The sequence below is a fragment of the Punctularia strigosozonata genome (genome assembly GCF_000264995.1).
Source record: "Punctularia strigosozonata HHB-11173 SS5 unplaced genomic scaffold PUNSTscaffold_8, whole genome shotgun sequence".
NCBI classification, from domain to species: Eukaryota; Fungi; Basidiomycota; class Agaricomycetes; order Corticiales; family Punctulariaceae; genus Punctularia; species Punctularia strigosozonata.
Window position 1 is genome coordinate 771,328 of NW_006767440.1, and position 16,152 is coordinate 787,479.

At 56.2% G+C, this 16,152-nt stretch overlaps 6 protein-coding genes across 6 annotated transcripts; 1 reads left to right on the forward strand and 5 right to left on the reverse strand.

Moving 5' to 3' along the window:
* Nucleotides 1-25: 25 nt before the first annotated feature.
* On the reverse strand, nucleotides 26-1,285 carry PUNSTDRAFT_45286 (DUF28-domain-containing protein; the record flags this gene model as incomplete). The annotated part of the gene is made up of 8 exons (XM_007384836.1): nucleotides 26-235; nucleotides 297-483; nucleotides 547-612; nucleotides 671-747; nucleotides 797-903; nucleotides 965-986; nucleotides 1,046-1,117; nucleotides 1,175-1,285. 8 exons carry the CDS (start codon nucleotides 1,283-1,285, stop codon nucleotides 26-28), a joined length of 852 nt encoding a protein of 283 aa, XP_007384898.1.
* A 3,333-nt stretch (nucleotides 1,286-4,618) lies between these two features.
* PUNSTDRAFT_45287 (uncharacterized protein) lies at nucleotides 4,619-5,053 on the reverse strand (the record flags this gene model as incomplete). Its single annotated transcript, XM_007384837.1, has 2 exons — nucleotides 4,619-4,772; nucleotides 4,821-5,053. 2 exons carry the CDS (start codon nucleotides 5,051-5,053, stop codon nucleotides 4,619-4,621), a joined length of 387 nt encoding a protein of 128 aa, XP_007384899.1.
* Nucleotides 5,054-6,028: 975 nt separating this feature from the next.
* PUNSTDRAFT_88461 (peptidase C14) lies at nucleotides 6,029-8,770 on the forward strand. Its single transcript, XM_007384838.1, has 16 exons — nucleotides 6,029-6,057; nucleotides 6,116-6,148; nucleotides 6,235-6,614; nucleotides 6,678-6,802; nucleotides 6,859-6,940; nucleotides 7,018-7,103; nucleotides 7,171-7,231; nucleotides 7,299-7,361; nucleotides 7,422-7,468; nucleotides 7,534-7,596; nucleotides 7,645-7,884; nucleotides 7,967-8,047; nucleotides 8,113-8,131; nucleotides 8,194-8,239; nucleotides 8,301-8,358; nucleotides 8,415-8,770. Exons 4-16 carry the CDS (start codon nucleotides 6,692-6,694, stop codon nucleotides 8,439-8,441), a joined length of 984 nt encoding a protein of 327 aa, XP_007384900.1. The 5' UTR covers nucleotides 6,029-6,057; nucleotides 6,116-6,148; nucleotides 6,235-6,614; nucleotides 6,678-6,691; the 3' UTR covers nucleotides 8,442-8,770.
* An 85-nt stretch (nucleotides 8,771-8,855) lies between these two features.
* On the reverse strand, nucleotides 8,856-9,125 carry PUNSTDRAFT_28359 (uncharacterized protein; the record flags this gene model as incomplete). The annotated part of the gene is made up of 1 exon (XM_007384839.1): nucleotides 8,856-9,125. A coding segment is annotated over one exon (270 nt), but the record flags the coding sequence as incomplete, so codon positions are not given.
* Nucleotides 9,126-11,442: 2,317 nt separating this feature from the next.
* On the reverse strand, nucleotides 11,443-12,291 carry PUNSTDRAFT_53150 (autophagy-like protein 8). Its single transcript, XM_007384840.1, has 5 exons — nucleotides 12,193-12,291; nucleotides 12,057-12,112; nucleotides 11,930-11,998; nucleotides 11,734-11,870; nucleotides 11,443-11,662 (listed from the first exon to the last, which is right to left on the reverse strand). Exons 1-5 carry the CDS (start codon nucleotides 12,224-12,226, stop codon nucleotides 11,593-11,595), a joined length of 366 nt encoding a protein of 121 aa, XP_007384902.1. The 5' UTR covers nucleotides 12,227-12,291; the 3' UTR covers nucleotides 11,443-11,592.
* A 517-nt stretch (nucleotides 12,292-12,808) lies between these two features.
* On the reverse strand, nucleotides 12,809-15,227 carry PUNSTDRAFT_53151 (uncharacterized protein). Its single transcript, XM_007384841.1, has 10 exons — nucleotides 14,936-15,227; nucleotides 14,683-14,866; nucleotides 14,539-14,621; nucleotides 14,347-14,483; nucleotides 14,069-14,293; nucleotides 13,944-14,013; nucleotides 13,650-13,890; nucleotides 13,505-13,593; nucleotides 13,367-13,450; nucleotides 12,809-13,306 (listed from the first exon to the last, which is right to left on the reverse strand). The coding sequence occupies exons 1-10, from the start codon at nucleotides 15,179-15,181 to the stop codon at nucleotides 12,986-12,988; spliced, it is 1,680 nt and encodes a 559-aa protein (XP_007384903.1). The 5' UTR covers nucleotides 15,182-15,227; the 3' UTR covers nucleotides 12,809-12,985.
* Nucleotides 15,228-16,152: the final 925 nt, after the last annotated feature.

Here is a 16,152-nt window from a genome sequence, read left to right on the forward strand (position 1 = left end):
GGATATCCGCACTGCTTGCAGAGGGCTATCGGTCTAAAGTTGTCCATACGGACAGCACGTCCTCGTTCGCCTCTAGGTCGTCCACAAGCTCGTCAATCGTCGCCTTCAGCTCCGGATCCTGAGGTGCCGGCTCGGTTGGCCGATATTCCAGGGCGCTTGATAGCAGCTCCTTGCATATCCCCTGTATGCTGACCGCAGCAGTCAACTGTGCGAGGGACTGCGGCGGACATGTGAACTGCCACAAAACATCACCGTCAGACATGCTATAAGATGTCGACAAAGGTAGGAAAAAATACCTCCATCTCCAGTGAGTTAGAGGAGTCAGTTGACGAGCCGAGCTCTTGAAAGTCTTCGGCGCCAGCTTCAAGCGCAGCTTCGATCAGCTTTTCCATGCGCACCTCTCGGTCGGGCGCGCTTGCGTCCACAGCAACACGAACAGAGCCAAGACGCTTGAATTGGAACAGCACCGGCGCGAAGCGCGCTCTGAGAGGGGGTAAAGCAGGCATGAACACTGGGCAAGTGCAGAAGAGCAATGTTTGGGCTTACTTGTGGTCATCGAGCGTTTCCCGGACAGCAGCAAAGGTACGGTTACTATTGTCTGATAGACACTCACTTGAGGGATATGTGAGTCGATCACGGACACGGAGAGGGGAAACCGGGCAGGACATACACCACCAGTCCGACCGCGCCGCGCGCGAGTACTTCGTACGTTAGTTGCTGGTCGGCTTTCTTGCCAGTGCCTGCGGCCTACAGTGTCATCAGTGATGAGAGTCACAGATGAAAAGCGGATCCTTACGCGTTCCAAAGCTCTCTCGATGTTTTCCTTTGGCACTCCTTGCGCCTTGACGCGCTTCAGCACGACGGCCAGTGCCTGGTTCAGCTCCGGGTTTGGCGAGCCGCCCACTGGACAGCGTTTCGTAGATCAGCTGGGCCGCCGTGGCGCGTGACGAAGACGTGTGCTCACTCCTGGCTGCAATGAGAATGTCCTGTTCGTATGAGCGTCGACCTTCACGCGTCCCTCTACGACCCGACCAGGTGTGCTTACGCTCCGCGCCTTTGCATACATGGCCGACTTCTGGGCATCAGCGGCCCCCTTCTTTTTCTCGATCTTCGACCACTACAGCGCATCAATGAACACGGGCTCTCCTGTAAGCGAGGTGGGAATCTAACACACTTTGTTGTGGCCGGAAAGAGCAGGGTTAGTGGCAGAGAGACATCTCCGTGGAGGGATCCAGCAAGAACCAGGTTGAAGGCCTGCTAGTCGGGTAACCCGAGCAGCGAACATTTAGGAATCAACAGCAGTAGAGTATTTCCCGACAAAATTGGAGGACAACGGGAGACAGTGACAGGGCCGATTACGGTCACATGTGACATGCGCGAAGACGTGACAAACAGGTAAACCGTACGCGATCTACATATAGACCGACTATGAACATGAAATGTTGTATTCAGCGGCATATATAGAGCCACACAGTCAGCCCAACAGGTTTCTAAATATTTCCTCTCCAATTATTGCGACCGGGCTTTCACCGAAATCACCCGTGTCGTCCAAGACATCCACAAGTCCGAATCGGCCGGCGGCGTTTTGAAGCATGAACAAGTCGACGGGGTCATAGAGGCGAGTGCTGACCAGCGAGAGCGCCAATGACGAATTCGAAACTTTGGATCTCCACCTCCGCCTTAGAAGGCTTCGCAGTTGGTCAAGTAAGTCCTGGGTCGGTCCAGATTCACGTAGATGTGTCGCAACGCAGGGAGTAGCAGGTGGTCCGCCGCCCCTTCTTTCTTCTCGCTCCTCTTCGGTGACGAACCGATGAGGAGAGGTAGGGTTGTATCATGAGCATGAGCGCTCCGGAGCCGGAGCTCGTCTGAATTCCGACAGTGATCGAGGATGTTTGCAACGGCGGTTCACTCGAGTTTAGCTTGGAGTTGCAGGCCGAGTAATTCGAGGCGAGAAAGATGAAGCTTGCCAACAAGATCCATGCCGCTGTTCATGTAAGGAGCATAGGAGAATACCACACGGAGCAGCGGAGGATTGGGATCACGCAAATTGGACGTTGGATAAGCGAGGATCCCGAAGGTGTCAGAAACCTCGAAACACTCCAAGCGGCGTACGTCGAATGGTCCCGTTCTCGCAACAAGCGGAATGACCCTCCAGGAAGGCTGCTAAAGGAGACAGGTCCCACGGCGGGCTTGACGGCGCGATGGCGCCAAGGAAGAGGGTCACCGAAGCGCCTGGAGGTGCTCTGATGAGGGACAGCAAACAGCATACGAGAGGCCCAGAATCCGTTAAGTGCACATTAGTCAGCTGGTCGAGAGTCAGGGGATTCCTGATCGTCTCTGCGAGGTTAGGAGCATCGGAATCAAGTTCCAAAGCAAATTGTAGGTGGAGAGTCCGCAGTGATGGCATTGATTCGAGCATGCGGATGACCTCTGCTACAGTCGGCGGATTGCTCAGGTTCTTCAACAAAAAACTCGTCAGACCACGGGAAGCCGAGGCGGTGGGCATCATCGCCCAGTTCAGTGACGTGTTACACAGGTGCAGATGGCGGAGTCTTGTGATGCATGAGGCTAGAAATTCATCCGGAAGATGCCCCGGAGTTCCTGTCATGCCAGTCGAGACATAGCAATGAACAAGCATCGAGGCAGCGTTTGAGCGTGACATGAGCATTTCGAGGAACCAACCCGGGGCACTGAGGTCAAGCTTTGCTATACGAATCATGATAGAGGAGACGCCTTCGAAGATACTGGCCGCGATGGGTATGCTTTCATCAGGGCGAACGTTGACGGACAATGCCAACGGCGCGCCCTTCGACCTCGAAGCGAACATCTGCGTGATAGATCGGGAAGCGAGGACATGAGTTGGCACTTCCGTCCAAATGACGACAGTTCCGAGCCCGACTTGATGCCAACGGCGTCCATGACTGTGTGGCTGGAAGGGAATTTCAAAAGGAAGTCTTTAGAGATAGGCATTCAGTGGCAGAAGACGGAGGACAGCAGTTCGGCGGGGAGCTTGTAGACCGGCGACAACTGGTTGCGATTTTCGCGTAAGGCGCGGACCTCTTCGAGCAGATCGCGTATCCTGACATCAATTTTGCATCGCAGCTCATCTGCCGCAGAGCTCGACGAAGGGATACTAGGGGGCACCACTCGGCTAGAGGGCCGTAAAGTTGAGTAAGGAAAACGATGAAATACGTCACGCCAGAACGCGTTGTAGGCCGGAGGATAGACAAATACTCACCTGGCCATGGTTATCCGACGATAGCGCGTTCTCGATGTGCGAGTCTCCGTTACGAGGGGTTCTTGACCGTGCAATGAGGTCGAGGCGACAAGTCAGGCCTAGTCAGGTTCGGCAGGTCGTTCAGCGTCCCAGGACGTCTTCGGCCCTGGCTCGTAGTGGGCAAGTCCTTCCCCGTCGCAAGTGTCCTCAATCCGATGGTTCGACAATCGAGAACAGAGATGAGGGTAGAAAACGGATGTGATCTCGTGGGCCGTGGCATAGTACTACGCATTATGTTGTCGCGCCCAACCACGCGACCATTACGTGCAACTCAGCCTCTTTCTGTCTGCACATCGCGACCTGCCGGAAACAGAACTATGGACGGCGACGTAATTGTGGACGATGGCGAACGCGAAGAATATATCTGCCCTTTGGTGATGCTTTCGGTAACCACAGAATCCACTGTATACCAACTGTCTCCGCTCAGGTGCCCGGCCCCGCTTCAAACGTCCTGTTACCGTCGTATTCAGGCACGCTCAGACAGCCTCAGAGGCAACGAGCTGCCAGCAGACTTTCTGGGAGATTATATGCTCCTCAACTCCACGATTTGCAGTTACACCGCATCGGACCCTACTGGAAGCTCATACGTTGCGATCTCTCGTCCAAGGTCTGACGAAACTGATGCTGCGGAGCTCGCCCGCCAGCTCATTCCCTACCGGAAAGCAACTGAGCAAGGCTCTAAGAGCAATCGCTCGGAGCACCCACAATGTATCGGCTTCTCCGTACCACCGGATGTGCGGATCTTTTGAAGGTGAAAATCAACAGGTGCGACAACGTTGTCCAGGATATACAAAGATGACGTGAGAGCGATGGCGATAGCAAGTAATGGGGAGAGATGAAGCGGGGAGGGAAACCCGGCGTACGCGTGCCATGACCCGGAACGGAAAGCAAGGATGTTCTCGCGATATTTTCCTTGCATCAATGCCTATCCCTGGTGACAGGATGACATAGCCAAAACAGGCTATAAACCCCAGTGCTCGTGTACCAGGTAGCTGCGGTTTACTGTCAGAAGTAAGACCACGTTCTGCTCCCGAACCGTCGTCCAGGCGGGGCCGTACTTGCCATTCCGGGTATCGAGCTATGCCCGTCGACAAGTATGACGGCTGGTCAACCCGTTTACAAGCGCCGAGTGACATTCTGGAAGCGGTGGGAACGCTAACAAATGCTCCGCTCATGTTCGTTTATTGGCCGCTGGTTTCGGAAGTGGACCTACATGTTTCCTTTCATCGAACGAGGCCAAAATAAAGGCCAACAGCCTCGGCTCGAGCTCTAACATCTCGCATTCGTACTACCGCAAACCACACAGGAATACGGGCAACTTCAAATTTTCGCCACACACTCTCACTTTGCAATGTTGGCGCCTGTTCCAGCGCCCGCCTTGCCACCCGACCCGGATGGTGCGATGGTCGCCACAGTCGACATCCCCACTTTCAACCAGATTTTGTATGTGGCGATCGTTGTCCATGTGAACCACCGACTAACCGAGTCGATGTCTCTGTCAGAGAGTCGTGGATCGACATGAAGAACTGCAGCGAGAACGAACCGAGCCTCGATCCAACGCACGGGCAGGGCACGCCCGTAGTTGAGGACCGACACCTCGTTCTCGCTTGGAAGAGTGATACCGACTTCGAACTGGCGCTGGACGATCTCTTTCCGCAAGACTTCGCGTTTTTCATCGACGCGCCAGGCCTCTCGGCTCACAGCCTCCGTGACGATACAGAACGTCAATCCAAGATATACGTTCCCTACGACGACGAATGAGCTGTGCTGATACATGGCGGGCTAGGACACGCTTCAAGACCGGCCGCGGACCGATCTGTCGTTCACCGTTCTCCCTCCATCGACGCCGTCATCGAACTCCTCTTGCTCCTTATCGGCACGTCCCTTGAGTGAGGTTGAGCCTATCGGACATGCAAGCACGCATGAACCTGATAAAACCCACCGCGTTGATCTCCCCGATCCTCGAGGATCTCATTTGATCGTTCCCGGCGAATCTTACATCGCCCGGCCTGATTTGCGGGGTAGGGACTCCAACCCGGGCGCGGGAGATGTCAAGCATCCGTTGGCGCCCGGGAATACCACCGACGAGACATGTTCGGGTAGTCGAACTGGCGGTGATGCACTAGGGTAGGACGGCGCCGAGAGATAATCGGGTAGCAGTTTTTCGGCTCCTTCTTTGGTAGGCTTTTGTGAACGGTGTGCGAAGGCCGAGAAACATATGTGAGCAAGGCTGTGAATTCGCACGTTCGTTGGTCCTGGAGTTCGGGGATCATATAGCTATAGAGCGCGTCGATTCTGGGCACGACAAGTGGGCCAAAATCCTGAATCCGTAAGGGCTACTCGCTGGCGTGAATCCATCGCTTCCGAACGAGCTTGCGATCCGTCGATGGACGGCGATGTCGCATTCGGCGTGTATGGAGGCATAGGGCCAAGTTTTGGGTATAGTAATCGAGCGGGGCCGGTGAGTGGGTATCCTCAGTCAGAGGAGAAAATATCGATCACGGCGAATACTCAGTATTAAAAAAGGAGTGTCAAGTTGTTTGTAGTCGTGGTGGGTTGACGATGCATTGGCGCGTGAGTCACGTGGATGAGTCACTGATCTCAGCAGCGGGCGAAATCAGCTATACCTCGACGTCCACCACCGCCGACCGCACGACGATGTCCTGGAACGGCTACCCCGGCCAAGGCCAACACCACCACCAGCACCACCACCAGCAACACCACGGCTACGGTCCACCCCCAGGCCCGCCCGGCGGCCCCGGCGGCTTCGGATCTCCCCCGTACGTTGCGCTTGTCAATCGCGCGCACCGACCCTGATTCTCAGCCTGGCGGGCGTAGACCCTTCCCCAACGCCCCTGGCTTCCCCGCTCCGTACGTGTTTACCCCCCATACGCGATGCGATGCGCACAGCGATCTTCACCATCCTTGCTTTGACTCACCCGTTTACGCTTGTGCAGACCTTTCGGTGGCCCGCCGCCCGCTGGCCCACCCGGCGGCGGATACAACCCGTCGTACGCGCCCTCGTACGGCCCGCCCTCGGGACCCCCAGGCGGCGGATACGGCGGAGGGTACGGCTCGCCATCCGGTCCGCCCCCGATCCCGTCCAGCACCTATCCCGGACAGCAGCGCGACGGGTATGGCGCCCACAGCCCGTACGCACCCCCGAGCGGCCCTCCTCCCGGCGGAAGCAGTCCATATGCGCCTCCAGCGGGTGCTCCTCCCGCCGCGAGTTCGTATGGCGGGAACCAGGGCGGATACGGAGGAGGATACGGAGGTGGGTCGGGATACGGCGGCGACCAGGGCGGGTACGGTGGAGGCGGAGGATATGCGCCGCCAGGTGAGATATATGCGTCATCAGTGCAGAGACCGGCGTCTGACAACTGTATCGCGCGCGATTTAGCGGGCCCGCCTCACATGCCGCCCAGCCAGCAACAGTTCTACGGCCCGCACTTCGAAGCGAACGGGCGCGATGCGCAGCCGTTCTTCCAGTACTCGCAGTGTACGGGTCGCAAGCGGGCGCTGGCGGTCCGGTCCTCTCTATCTTCGTTTAAGAGTAAAGCTGACGTGAACGAGCACTACAGATCGGCATCAACTACGTCGGTCAAAACGGCGAGCTGAAGGGGTGTATCAACGACGCGAACAACATGGTCAACTTCCTGTGCTGTACGTCCGCGCATATGCGCCCGCCGCACCAGAAAACCGCATATACCCACATGGAATCCGACATTTTCTTTTCCTAGCCTCGTACGGATACAACCGGGACGACATCGTGATGTTGACCGACGACGCACAAAACGCGCGCCAGATCCCAACGAAGGAGAACATCGTACGTTCAACCTTTCTTCTCCTGGTCCTATTCCCGAGAAAAGAAATCGTCTGACATCACCGTTCAGTTCCAAGCGATGCAATGGCTCGTCCGTGATGCGCAGCCGAACGACTCCCTCTTCTTCCACTGTGAGCCGCTCTTGTGATTTTTCCTCTACTTCGAGGTGCGAAACTGATCCGATCTACAACCACGCAGATTCAGGGCACGGTGGACAAACGAAGGACCTAGATGGTGACGAAGAAGACGGCTACGACGAAGGTGAGCTCGCTTTCCTCGCCCTCTGTCGATCCCCCTAATGATCTTACTCGCTTCGGACAGTCATCTACCCAGTGGACTACCAAGACGCCGGGCACATCGTAGACGACGTTCGTTTCTCATTCGTTGCCTCCTTTCACCCGCCCTTCATCGCTAACATGCGTATCCCCAACAGGACATGCACGCTATCATGGTTCGCCCCCTCCCTCCCGGCTGCCGTCTCACCGCCATCTTCGACGTACGTCCTCCCTCCCTCCCCCCGTCTCCCGTCTAACACCCTCTCCAGTCCTGCCACTCCGGCTCCGCGCTCGACCTGCCCTACATCTACTCCACCGAGGGCAAGATCAAGGAGCCCAACCTCGCCGCGGAGGCGGGCCAAGGTCTCCTCTCCGCCGTCACCTCCTACGCGCGCGGCGACATGGGCGGCGTATTCAAGAGCGCCATGGGCGTGTTCAAAGCCGCCACCGGGAACCAGTCCAAGGCGTCCCAGTACGCGAAGCAGACGCGGACGAGTCCGGCCGACGTCGTGCGTCCTTTCGTCCTCTCGAGAGAGGAAAGAAAGCGCGCTAATCTGTGCATCTTTCATTTCCTCTTGTTTCGTCGGGTAGATCTCGTTCTCGGGTTGCAAGGACTCGCAGACGAGCGCGGATACGGTCGAGGCCGGGAGCGCGACGGGCGCGATGAGTTACGTGCGTGCTCCTCTTTCCGTTGTATGGTGATCGCATCTGACCAATCCGGAACGCGGAAACCGTAGGCTCTGATCACCGCCCTGAGTACGTAGCAGCGCCATAGACTAAACGTTTCAAGCGAGCTGATGTGCCTATTCTGACTGCAGCCGAGAACAAGTCGCCGACGTATCAGCAGCTGCTGGTCGCGCTGAGGTTAGGCCCTCTGAACCCCGTGTGTCTCCCGACCCACACTGATCGATCGGCATATCTGCAGGACCATTCTAAAGAACCGCTACAGCCAAAAGCCGCAGCTTTCGAGCTCGCATCCCATGGTGAGCTCCTAGATCCGTTCGCAACAGTTTATTCGGCTCACTTGCGATTCACGAAGGACACGAACGTAATCTTCATCATCTAACGGCGGGCCTAGCCCCAGTGGAGATCCTTCTTGGTTGCGTTTTCGTTATCTCTCTTTCTCCCTCGTCTCGTTTCTGTTGTGTGTGACGGACGCTCTCGCGTGTACTCTACTGTACTGCCTCTATCTACTCGAAACATGCTGGCGACGACAAAACTCGCCATCGTACGCTCTATGATGTATGCAATATCGCCGCGACTCGAAATCGTGCTGTCCATGCAATGCCATTGTACTCTACGCTTCGAAGCGATCACCGACGATCAGGTGCCGGCTGCCTGGCCGAGGGCTTTCGTCCTCTCCTCGCTGTACGCGTATTTGGATCGCATCCGGAGCCAAGAGCCATATCTCTGCGCGCGCGACCATCAGCATCACCCCCACAACGTCCGTCGGTTCCACCAGAAGGGAAACCACACTCACGCGGAACAGCCACGGGATCGGCGCACACGCGAGCGCGAGGAAGGCGAAGACGGAGCCCGCCCAGCGCGGGCCGAGCCGGTCGTACATGACGGGCGTGACGAGCGGGAAGGCCATGGCGAAGACGGAGCGGAGGACGACGGTGGACGCGATCGCGCTCGCGCTGTAGATCGAGTAGGCGTCGAGCAGGTACTGTACGAGCGACTGCATGATCTGCGCCGTGCCCGCGCCGAAGGGGATGCCGGCGAGGACGGGCAGGATCCAGGGGACGGGAGGGAGGCTGGTCCTGTGCGGGGGGGCGTTGGCGCGATCAGGCCCGAAAACGGTTCCCCTGAAGTGGGCGCGCGGGGACGGGACGTACCACGCGAACCAGAAAAGCCCGGCGGGGAGCAGGATTGCGCCTGAGAGCGCGACGTACAGCCGGCTGTGGAAGCGGGCGAGATCAGCGAGAAACTCCAGGTATGGCAGGGTAGTCGGTCACTCACGCTTCGGGGGGCGCCCTTCCGTTTGGGCTGCGCTCCATTTTAGCCCAATACTTCTTGTTTGCCCAGGGGACCATACACGTCCCGAGGAACACGCCGCCACCAATACCCAGGAAGGCGAGGCCGCCCTCTCCGGGAGAGAAGTGCCGGTGCTGCTGAAAGACGATTGGATACGCGGCGAAAAAGGAGTAAAGAATGGCATAGGCAATCGCGATGTAGACCGCCATCGCGGAGACGATCGGTTCCGTGACGAGGAACACTACCGGTGTTTCTCTGTCAGCATGGCAGTGGGAAGAATCCGCGGGAGATAAAAGATAGGAAACTTACAGAAGGGCCTTCCTAGGTTCCGTCGGAGGACGGCGGGTAGGGATCGGTCGGTGTTGTGGTCGTACTTCGACACGTATATGACAGTTCCTGCGGAACCAGCTTGTAATGCGTGCGCACGCCGACGCAGCAAAGTCGGAGCATACTGAAATGCAAATTAGTCTAAACGACAGTTCACGCGGGGGTGCTTTTACTTGCCGTCTCGTGCTGGAATAAGAAACCAGAGATGAGGATGCAGCCCGAGAGGATGAATAAGATCCAAAACTCGAAGCGCCAGCGTAGATGGTGGTTTTGTGAAGTGAATCCTCCCACCATAGGTCCCCATACTACATGAGAAAATGTGCGTCAGCGGTGTCACGGACAAGCCGCAGAGTGCTATATACCTGGACCCATGAACGGGGCGTTGGCATATAGAGCGGCGGCGGTCCCGCCTAGAGGTGACATCAGTATGGAAAAATATAGTGAGCGTGAGCGAAAGCGCGGTGAGCTTACGTTCGCGTGCTGTCCATACATCTGATATGGCTCCTCCAGCGTTCGTGAGAGCTGCAGGTAATTATAATTGAGCAATCAACACATTGAGAACCCAATGAAGACACACGGGATGAGCCAAATATACCGCCTAGCAAGCGACAAACCAACAAAGTCGTAGCACTTCGCGCGAGGCTCCCACCAAGATGGAAGAGGGTAAAAGCTGAGTAGGTAAAGAGAAAGACGGGTCGCTGTAAACGTGATAAGTCGTCTGGGTCAAGGAGAACGAGAGGAGCCCGTCACCCGTCCGAGAACCTGCAAGGGAGGTGTCGATGAGCCGGATCCGATCTCTCCTATTTGTCCCGGCAATTGAAATTTACCTCGCTAAGGGGTGCGAAAAGCAACGGACTAGTCGGTAGACGCCCGCGGTGAGACAAAATACATTCCTACAAATAGGAAGGACGAACCCAAGACCAAATCCGAGCACGAAGAGCGCTACGCCCATAATCGCGACTTCTCTACCAATGTGTAGATCGTGCTCAGTCTGCCGGATGCCTCCGCTATACACGCTGCTAGCAAAGGCAACAGAGAACGTCCCCAAGGATATCTGCAGCGTTATATTGACAACATATAAAGCATTAGCGCATGTTCAAAAACTAACCTGCAGGGTGAAGAACCATTTGCGTGATTTTGTCCAATTATATGGGTTATCCGCGTCGCCATCTTCCCAGTCGACGATGTATGGCGACTCCTGCGTCCCTTCTCCGCGGAATCGCGCCTTCTCGGTCACAGCATTCACTTCAAACTTACTAGGTTCCGGTAGAGAGTTCGAGGTTGGCCGTTCCTCCAACTCGAGAGTGGGTATAGAGTCAGCCCGCGAAACCGAGCCAGCGTTTCCCGGCGAAGCGCGTACGGCCGCTGGCGAGGTTGAACTGGCGCTCTCTCTACAGTCGTCCAGAGGCGCCATCAGCAGTTCCAGCAACGGCGTCGAGCATTATCAGCACGTTCCACTGCCTGTGGCTTTTATGCCGGTGCGCGTAGCGGTAAGTATGGTGTCAGCGCGGGAAGCAGGGCAGGAAGCCAATCTTGGCTCACGGCTTGCATCCGGCGGGGATTTCGGCATTCACGGCGCAGAACGGCAGTGGCTGGCATTCTTCCCGGCGGTGTCGGAGTTCGTGCGGCATGATGGTGGCGCTCATTCATCAACAGGGTTTGTATGGCACCGTTTGCTCGAAGGGTCGTGCTGCGGTCCGGCACTCCTCCGTCACTCCGCCGCATTCATTCATGTTCACGACGGACCCGAGAAGAGCAAGCCTGATCACATGAATACATATTATCCATTCAGCGTGCCATTGTACGGAAGACGATCGATAGAATACATGAGACGTATAGAGGAGAGTGAGGCATGGGTATAGCTGGGGAGGAATGTCCGTCTAGTTGCTTGGCCCAGAGCACCCAGAGTTTGATCATGCTCTTGACGGCTCCCCGAACGTGTTCTCTCCCGAGTAGCTGACATACAAGAAGCCGTCCTCATCCCTAGGATCGGTGGACGGTCAGCGTCGCGTGCAACTTCGCGTTGAGGACGGGCGGGGGGGGGGGGTGCTTACTTGTGCTCCTCGTATATCGCGCTCATCAGCGCCGCGGTTGGAGGGAGGACCTCGTCGACGAAGATGAAGATCGCCTTCTCCGGAGCCAGCTTGATCCGTTTCCGGATAACGTAGACGAACTGGCCTACGGTAAGATCCTACAACGCGGGCCTGCGATCAGCCCCAGCACCTTCCTGAGGAACGAAGCGCAACGTACTGAGGGCACCAGGTACTTCTTCTTGTCAATAGTCGGGATGTCCGTCCTGTCCGCCTTCTCGCAGATCACCTAGACAAACACTAGACTTCAGAGGCGGATCGCGGTCTTGAAACACGGGCGCGCTCACCGGAATGCGGTCAGGGTACTTCTGCCGGATACGCTCGGCCTCAGCCTTGCGCTTCTCTACAGTCATCCAAAAGCACGCGTCAGCTCTCCGCGGTAAGATATAGATGGGGGTCGATCGCCACCGAGACGAGACTGACCGAAGGGGTGCTCATCCTTGAACTTGGAACGCATGTTGTGTCGATTTCGGGATAGTTATGGACGTGTGCGATCGGCTGGAGGTGATGGTTGTGGTGAGAGACAACCAGCGGACGGCGTTCAGGGTCGGTGCGGTCGCCCTGACATGAGTCACTCACGTGGTTCAGGCGCGCTCGCCTGCCCGAATTGGCCTTTCTCAGCAGCAACTGCATCGCCTATATCATTGCGCCGCGGGCTGCGAGGGGGTAGCTCTGCGCCTTACATACCTTTTCTGGCGTTGCAAATGTTACGAGTGAGCAGTACTCACTCGGCGATCGTCGCGAGGATTCCGTTGTCGTTGGACTGGTTACACTGGCAGTTATTAGGAGTCATCCTCATCCAGTTCTATGAATTCCGACACCAACACTACCGGTAGAATTCATCTCTATATCAATTGGATTATAGCGCAACATGACTATGGTCTGCTGATTCAATATTCTGCGGTATCCTTCTAGTCGTATCATTCTGTCGCCAGTCGAGTTCATGATCCTCGCCCCTTGGCAGCGAATGTTCCGTTCCCGATGTGTGCCGACGTTGTACCTCGAGAGGCCTCAAGAAAGTACTCCGGAGAGTTGTCCGGTCAGATCGAGTCTGATTGATTAATGCTACGGATGGTGATACATCTGGATCAGGTGTTGGTATAGTCTCGATCGGATAGAAGGAGTGCATGGCAGAGGTATACAAACTGACTACTGAAACGAAGGGAAGGTCCATCATGGGGATAATGATAAATTACTACGAATGCCCAACCGCGCTTCACTTCCTGTCGATGCCCATCCCGGCCGCCATCCCGGTGGCCATCGAGCTGGCCATGGCGCTCCCCATCTCCGAGGGGACGAATATCGTCCTGTTGCCGTACGCGCCGATGCGCTTGACCTCCATCTCCCTCAGACGGATCTCGCGCGCGAACTGGTCCGAGACCGCGCCGTTCGCCTGGGCTTTGATGCGGATCGCTTCCGCCTCTGCCTTGGCCGCGATCTCGGTCGCCTTCGCCTGCGCTTCCGCCTCGATCTGCAACCGCTCGGCGGCGGCCTTGGCTTTCGCGACGATGCCGTATGCGTCTGCATCCGCTTGAGTCTGTTCATAGGGAGAGACCGCTCAGAAGGTGAAGATGAAGAACGAGAGCACAGCACTGACATTGGTGGCTTGTGCTTGGATCCGTGCGACTGCCAATTGACCTTCCTGCTGCTTGATGCGGTTGCTGTTCTCCCTATCCACGTTCTGGGGGCGAGGGAATCAGTGATACTCTTCATGATCTTACGAGTTCTAGCTTACAGCAGCTTCCACTTGCGCCTGCAGAGCGCGAGTCGTCAGCTTGTCCATGGTCGCAGCGATCTCTCCCTTGAACTGCCGGTCGATGACAGCTAGAAGACGACGACGTCAGGCATTTGTTCATCTCGGCGATATCCTGGCGGCTCACCAAGGTCCTTGAGCACGATACCGTACTCGAGCGCAGCCTCGTGCATCTCGTCCATGGCCCTGGTCCTGAGAGCGTCGAGGAAGGCGGAGTTTGGGTCGGAGCCATCTTCCAGGTTATCAGGGCCAAGAGTCCGTTGCTTGATCATGGCGCTGTAGTCCAGGTGGGAGACGATCTGCGTCAGGATAGACTGCGTCTTGTCACGCAGCGCGTCGTATGGCGTATCGTAACCGTGCGTGGTGAGCTAATCAGAGGTTAGCACGACGACTCCCATGGAAAAATCGAGGATGAGCGAACCTTCAACGGCTCCATGAGCTGCCACTTGAGGTAGATCGTCAGGCTGACAGGAACCTGGTCACGGGTGAATCTGTGTAAGGCGTGAGCATGACCGAGTGCGCCCCTGGAAGCGCTGTCACACTGACATGTCCTTCGTCGGCATCTCAAGCTGGTTCTCGCCAAGGGTGTATAGCCCGCGGAGAGTGACGTTCGGGCTAGTGATATAATGCTGGCCAGCGGAGAGCAACTCGAGGTCGTCGCCGCGTTGCAAGATAGCACAGTTCGCGGCGGGGATATTGAGGAACAGCGCGACGACGTATTCTTGATCGGTGCCGCCCCGAGTCTTGCTCTTCATCCTCACTTCGTATGTCCTGCAGCATCATGCTTAGTCGCATATTTAGGATGTTAACGTCGAATTATTCACGAGCCGAGGATAACACCCGTAACCTTGTCCTTGACGACGTGGGGCAGATGTGTCTGGTCCACGATTGCCAGAACATCGTAGGTACCTTCTATGGCGAGCGCTGCGAACCCGCTGTTCTTGATAACGAAGATGTGATTCTAGGAGGAGCGAGTTAGTCAGAAATACGTGTGATAAGAATGCCTAAGTGCATACCTGGGGATCGGATATCACTGCAGCTTGATTCTGTGATACTTGCACTATGGTGAGACCTTGGAACTCGATAACGGTGTCGGAGCCTGGATCCGTCCACATTAGCTCGTGATCTCGGATCAACACCACCTGTTCGGGGCCACTCACATCCTTTAGTCCCGCACCATTCACGAGCCCACCAGTTTCTGAAAGGGAACCATGGGTACCGCCCAGGCTTGGTCACAACTTTCGGTAAACCACCGTGGTTGATGAGGCCCAAACGACCTGGCGTGATCTCCTGCCCAATCCAGTCGGTCGGAGATTTCTTCGAGAGTATCTTGGTCCGCCCGGACTGCGCGTTCCAAACAAGTAGCTCATTAGTTGAAAGTTTTCGTTACCAGACGTTAGTAATATTACGTGCCTCTCGTAGCTGCTGATCCAGCCTGCTAAGAGCGGCGATCACACCATCCTTGCCGATGGGTACGACGAACGGCCTGGTTTGCTGCATATAGTCGACGACATCCACGAACCCTGCTGCGGGCTTGGATCCGGACGAGCCCTTGCTGGGGCCGGTCGAGTCCTTGTCGGGGATGGACTTCAAACCGTGATCCTCGACATTGCGCGACGGGCCACCCACTACGGTAACGTCGTCGTATACTGAGCCCATGATGTGCGCTTGGTGAGAGTCGAAGAGAAGGCTGGATAGGCTCGAGATTTAGGGACGGAGAGTGGGGATATATGTGTTATTCCTGGCCCGAACGACAACGCCGAGATTATTTATGTGTTCTCATGGTGAATCCGCAGCCTCTTTCCCCTGTCCGCTCGGTTACGAAGGCTGTCGAACTGTCGAAAGCTGTTGCAAAAGCTTTGTCTGTATCATTTGTGTGGCATTTCGATCACAAGAGCGCGCAGAAATCACGCTCACCTTCGCTTGGGAACGGAACGGACAACTACGCCCGACTGGGTTTTCTATAGCAAACTATAGCTTTGTCTGATGTCAACAAGTCGCGACGACAAGATTTGCAGGGCCATCAAACAGCATGCAGAGCTTAACACACGTTTCTGAATGGCGGAAGAGCAACCAAGGTCCAAGAGCGCTCCGAGTCCAAGACGCATCGCCCCGGCAAGTGCGGTGCGGTGCGGCTTGCCATCCGAGGTGCGAGCTCGACGAGCTCAAAGTCGTGCTCAGCTCGTAAACTCTCTCCTCAATCTTCCTCGCCTTTCTCTATACGATCTTCGTCAGATATACCTATCTTGCTCGATCATACCACGAGTACGGCACCAGTCTTGGCCGTCCGACTCCTGTCATGCCAGCGTACTACTCAAGAGGTCGCAAATACTGGAGCTGCTGACTATAAGTAACGCTGTCTATACATAGTCTGGCATTCCTCTATCCAAAACGTCAGGTGAGATATATGCGCTCTGCACATCCTGGCGCTATCTGTGACACCAGAGGGAGTAGCTTATCGCTCGCCTACGATACAACATCGTCAAACGTCTCCGATCCTCTGCAATCGCATCACGACTTGCTTGCTGCGACACCCCCAATTCAAAGCTCCTATGACCATGAGGTACGCACCGACTTATTGCTTCACGCGACAGTATACAGCTGAATAGCAAGTAGACGCGAGGCTTCTA

Excerpts from the sequence above, each read along its gene's own strand:
- PUNSTDRAFT_53151 (XM_007384841.1), bottom strand. The coding sequence starts at position 15,181 with ATGGGCTCAGTATACGACGACGTTACCGTAGTGGGTGGCCCGTCGCGC. Across the intron at positions 14,622-14,682 it reads ATGGTGCGGGACTAAAGGAT|GCTCCGACACCGTTATCGAG; the intron begins GTGAGTGGCCCC and ends GGACGGATCCAG. Across the intron at positions 14,484-14,538 it reads CAGTGATATCCGATCCCCAG|AATCACATCTTCGTTATCAA; the intron begins GTATGCACTTAG and ends CGCTCCTCCTAG.
- PUNSTDRAFT_88461 (XM_007384838.1), top strand. The coding sequence starts at position 6,692 with ATGCCGCCCAGCCAGCAACAGTTCTACGGCCCGCACTTCGAAGCGAAC. Across the intron at positions 6,941-7,017 it reads CATGGTCAACTTCCTGTGCT|CCTCGTACGGATACAACCGG; the intron begins GTACGTCCGCGC and ends TTCTTTTCCTAG. Across the intron at positions 7,469-7,533 it reads CCGGGCACATCGTAGACGAC|GACATGCACGCTATCATGGT; the intron begins GTTCGTTTCTCA and ends TATCCCCAACAG.
- PUNSTDRAFT_53150 (XM_007384840.1), bottom strand. The coding sequence starts at position 12,226 with ATGCGTTCCAAGTTCAAGGATGAGCACCCCTTCG. Across the intron at positions 12,113-12,192 it reads CAAGGATGAGCACCCCTTCG|AGAAGCGCAAGGCTGAGGCC; the intron begins GTCAGTCTCGTC and ends GGATGACTGTAG. Across the intron at positions 11,871-11,929 it reads AGAAGTACCTGGTGCCCTCA|GATCTTACCGTAGGCCAGTT; the intron begins GTACGTTGCGCT and ends CCCGCGTTGTAG.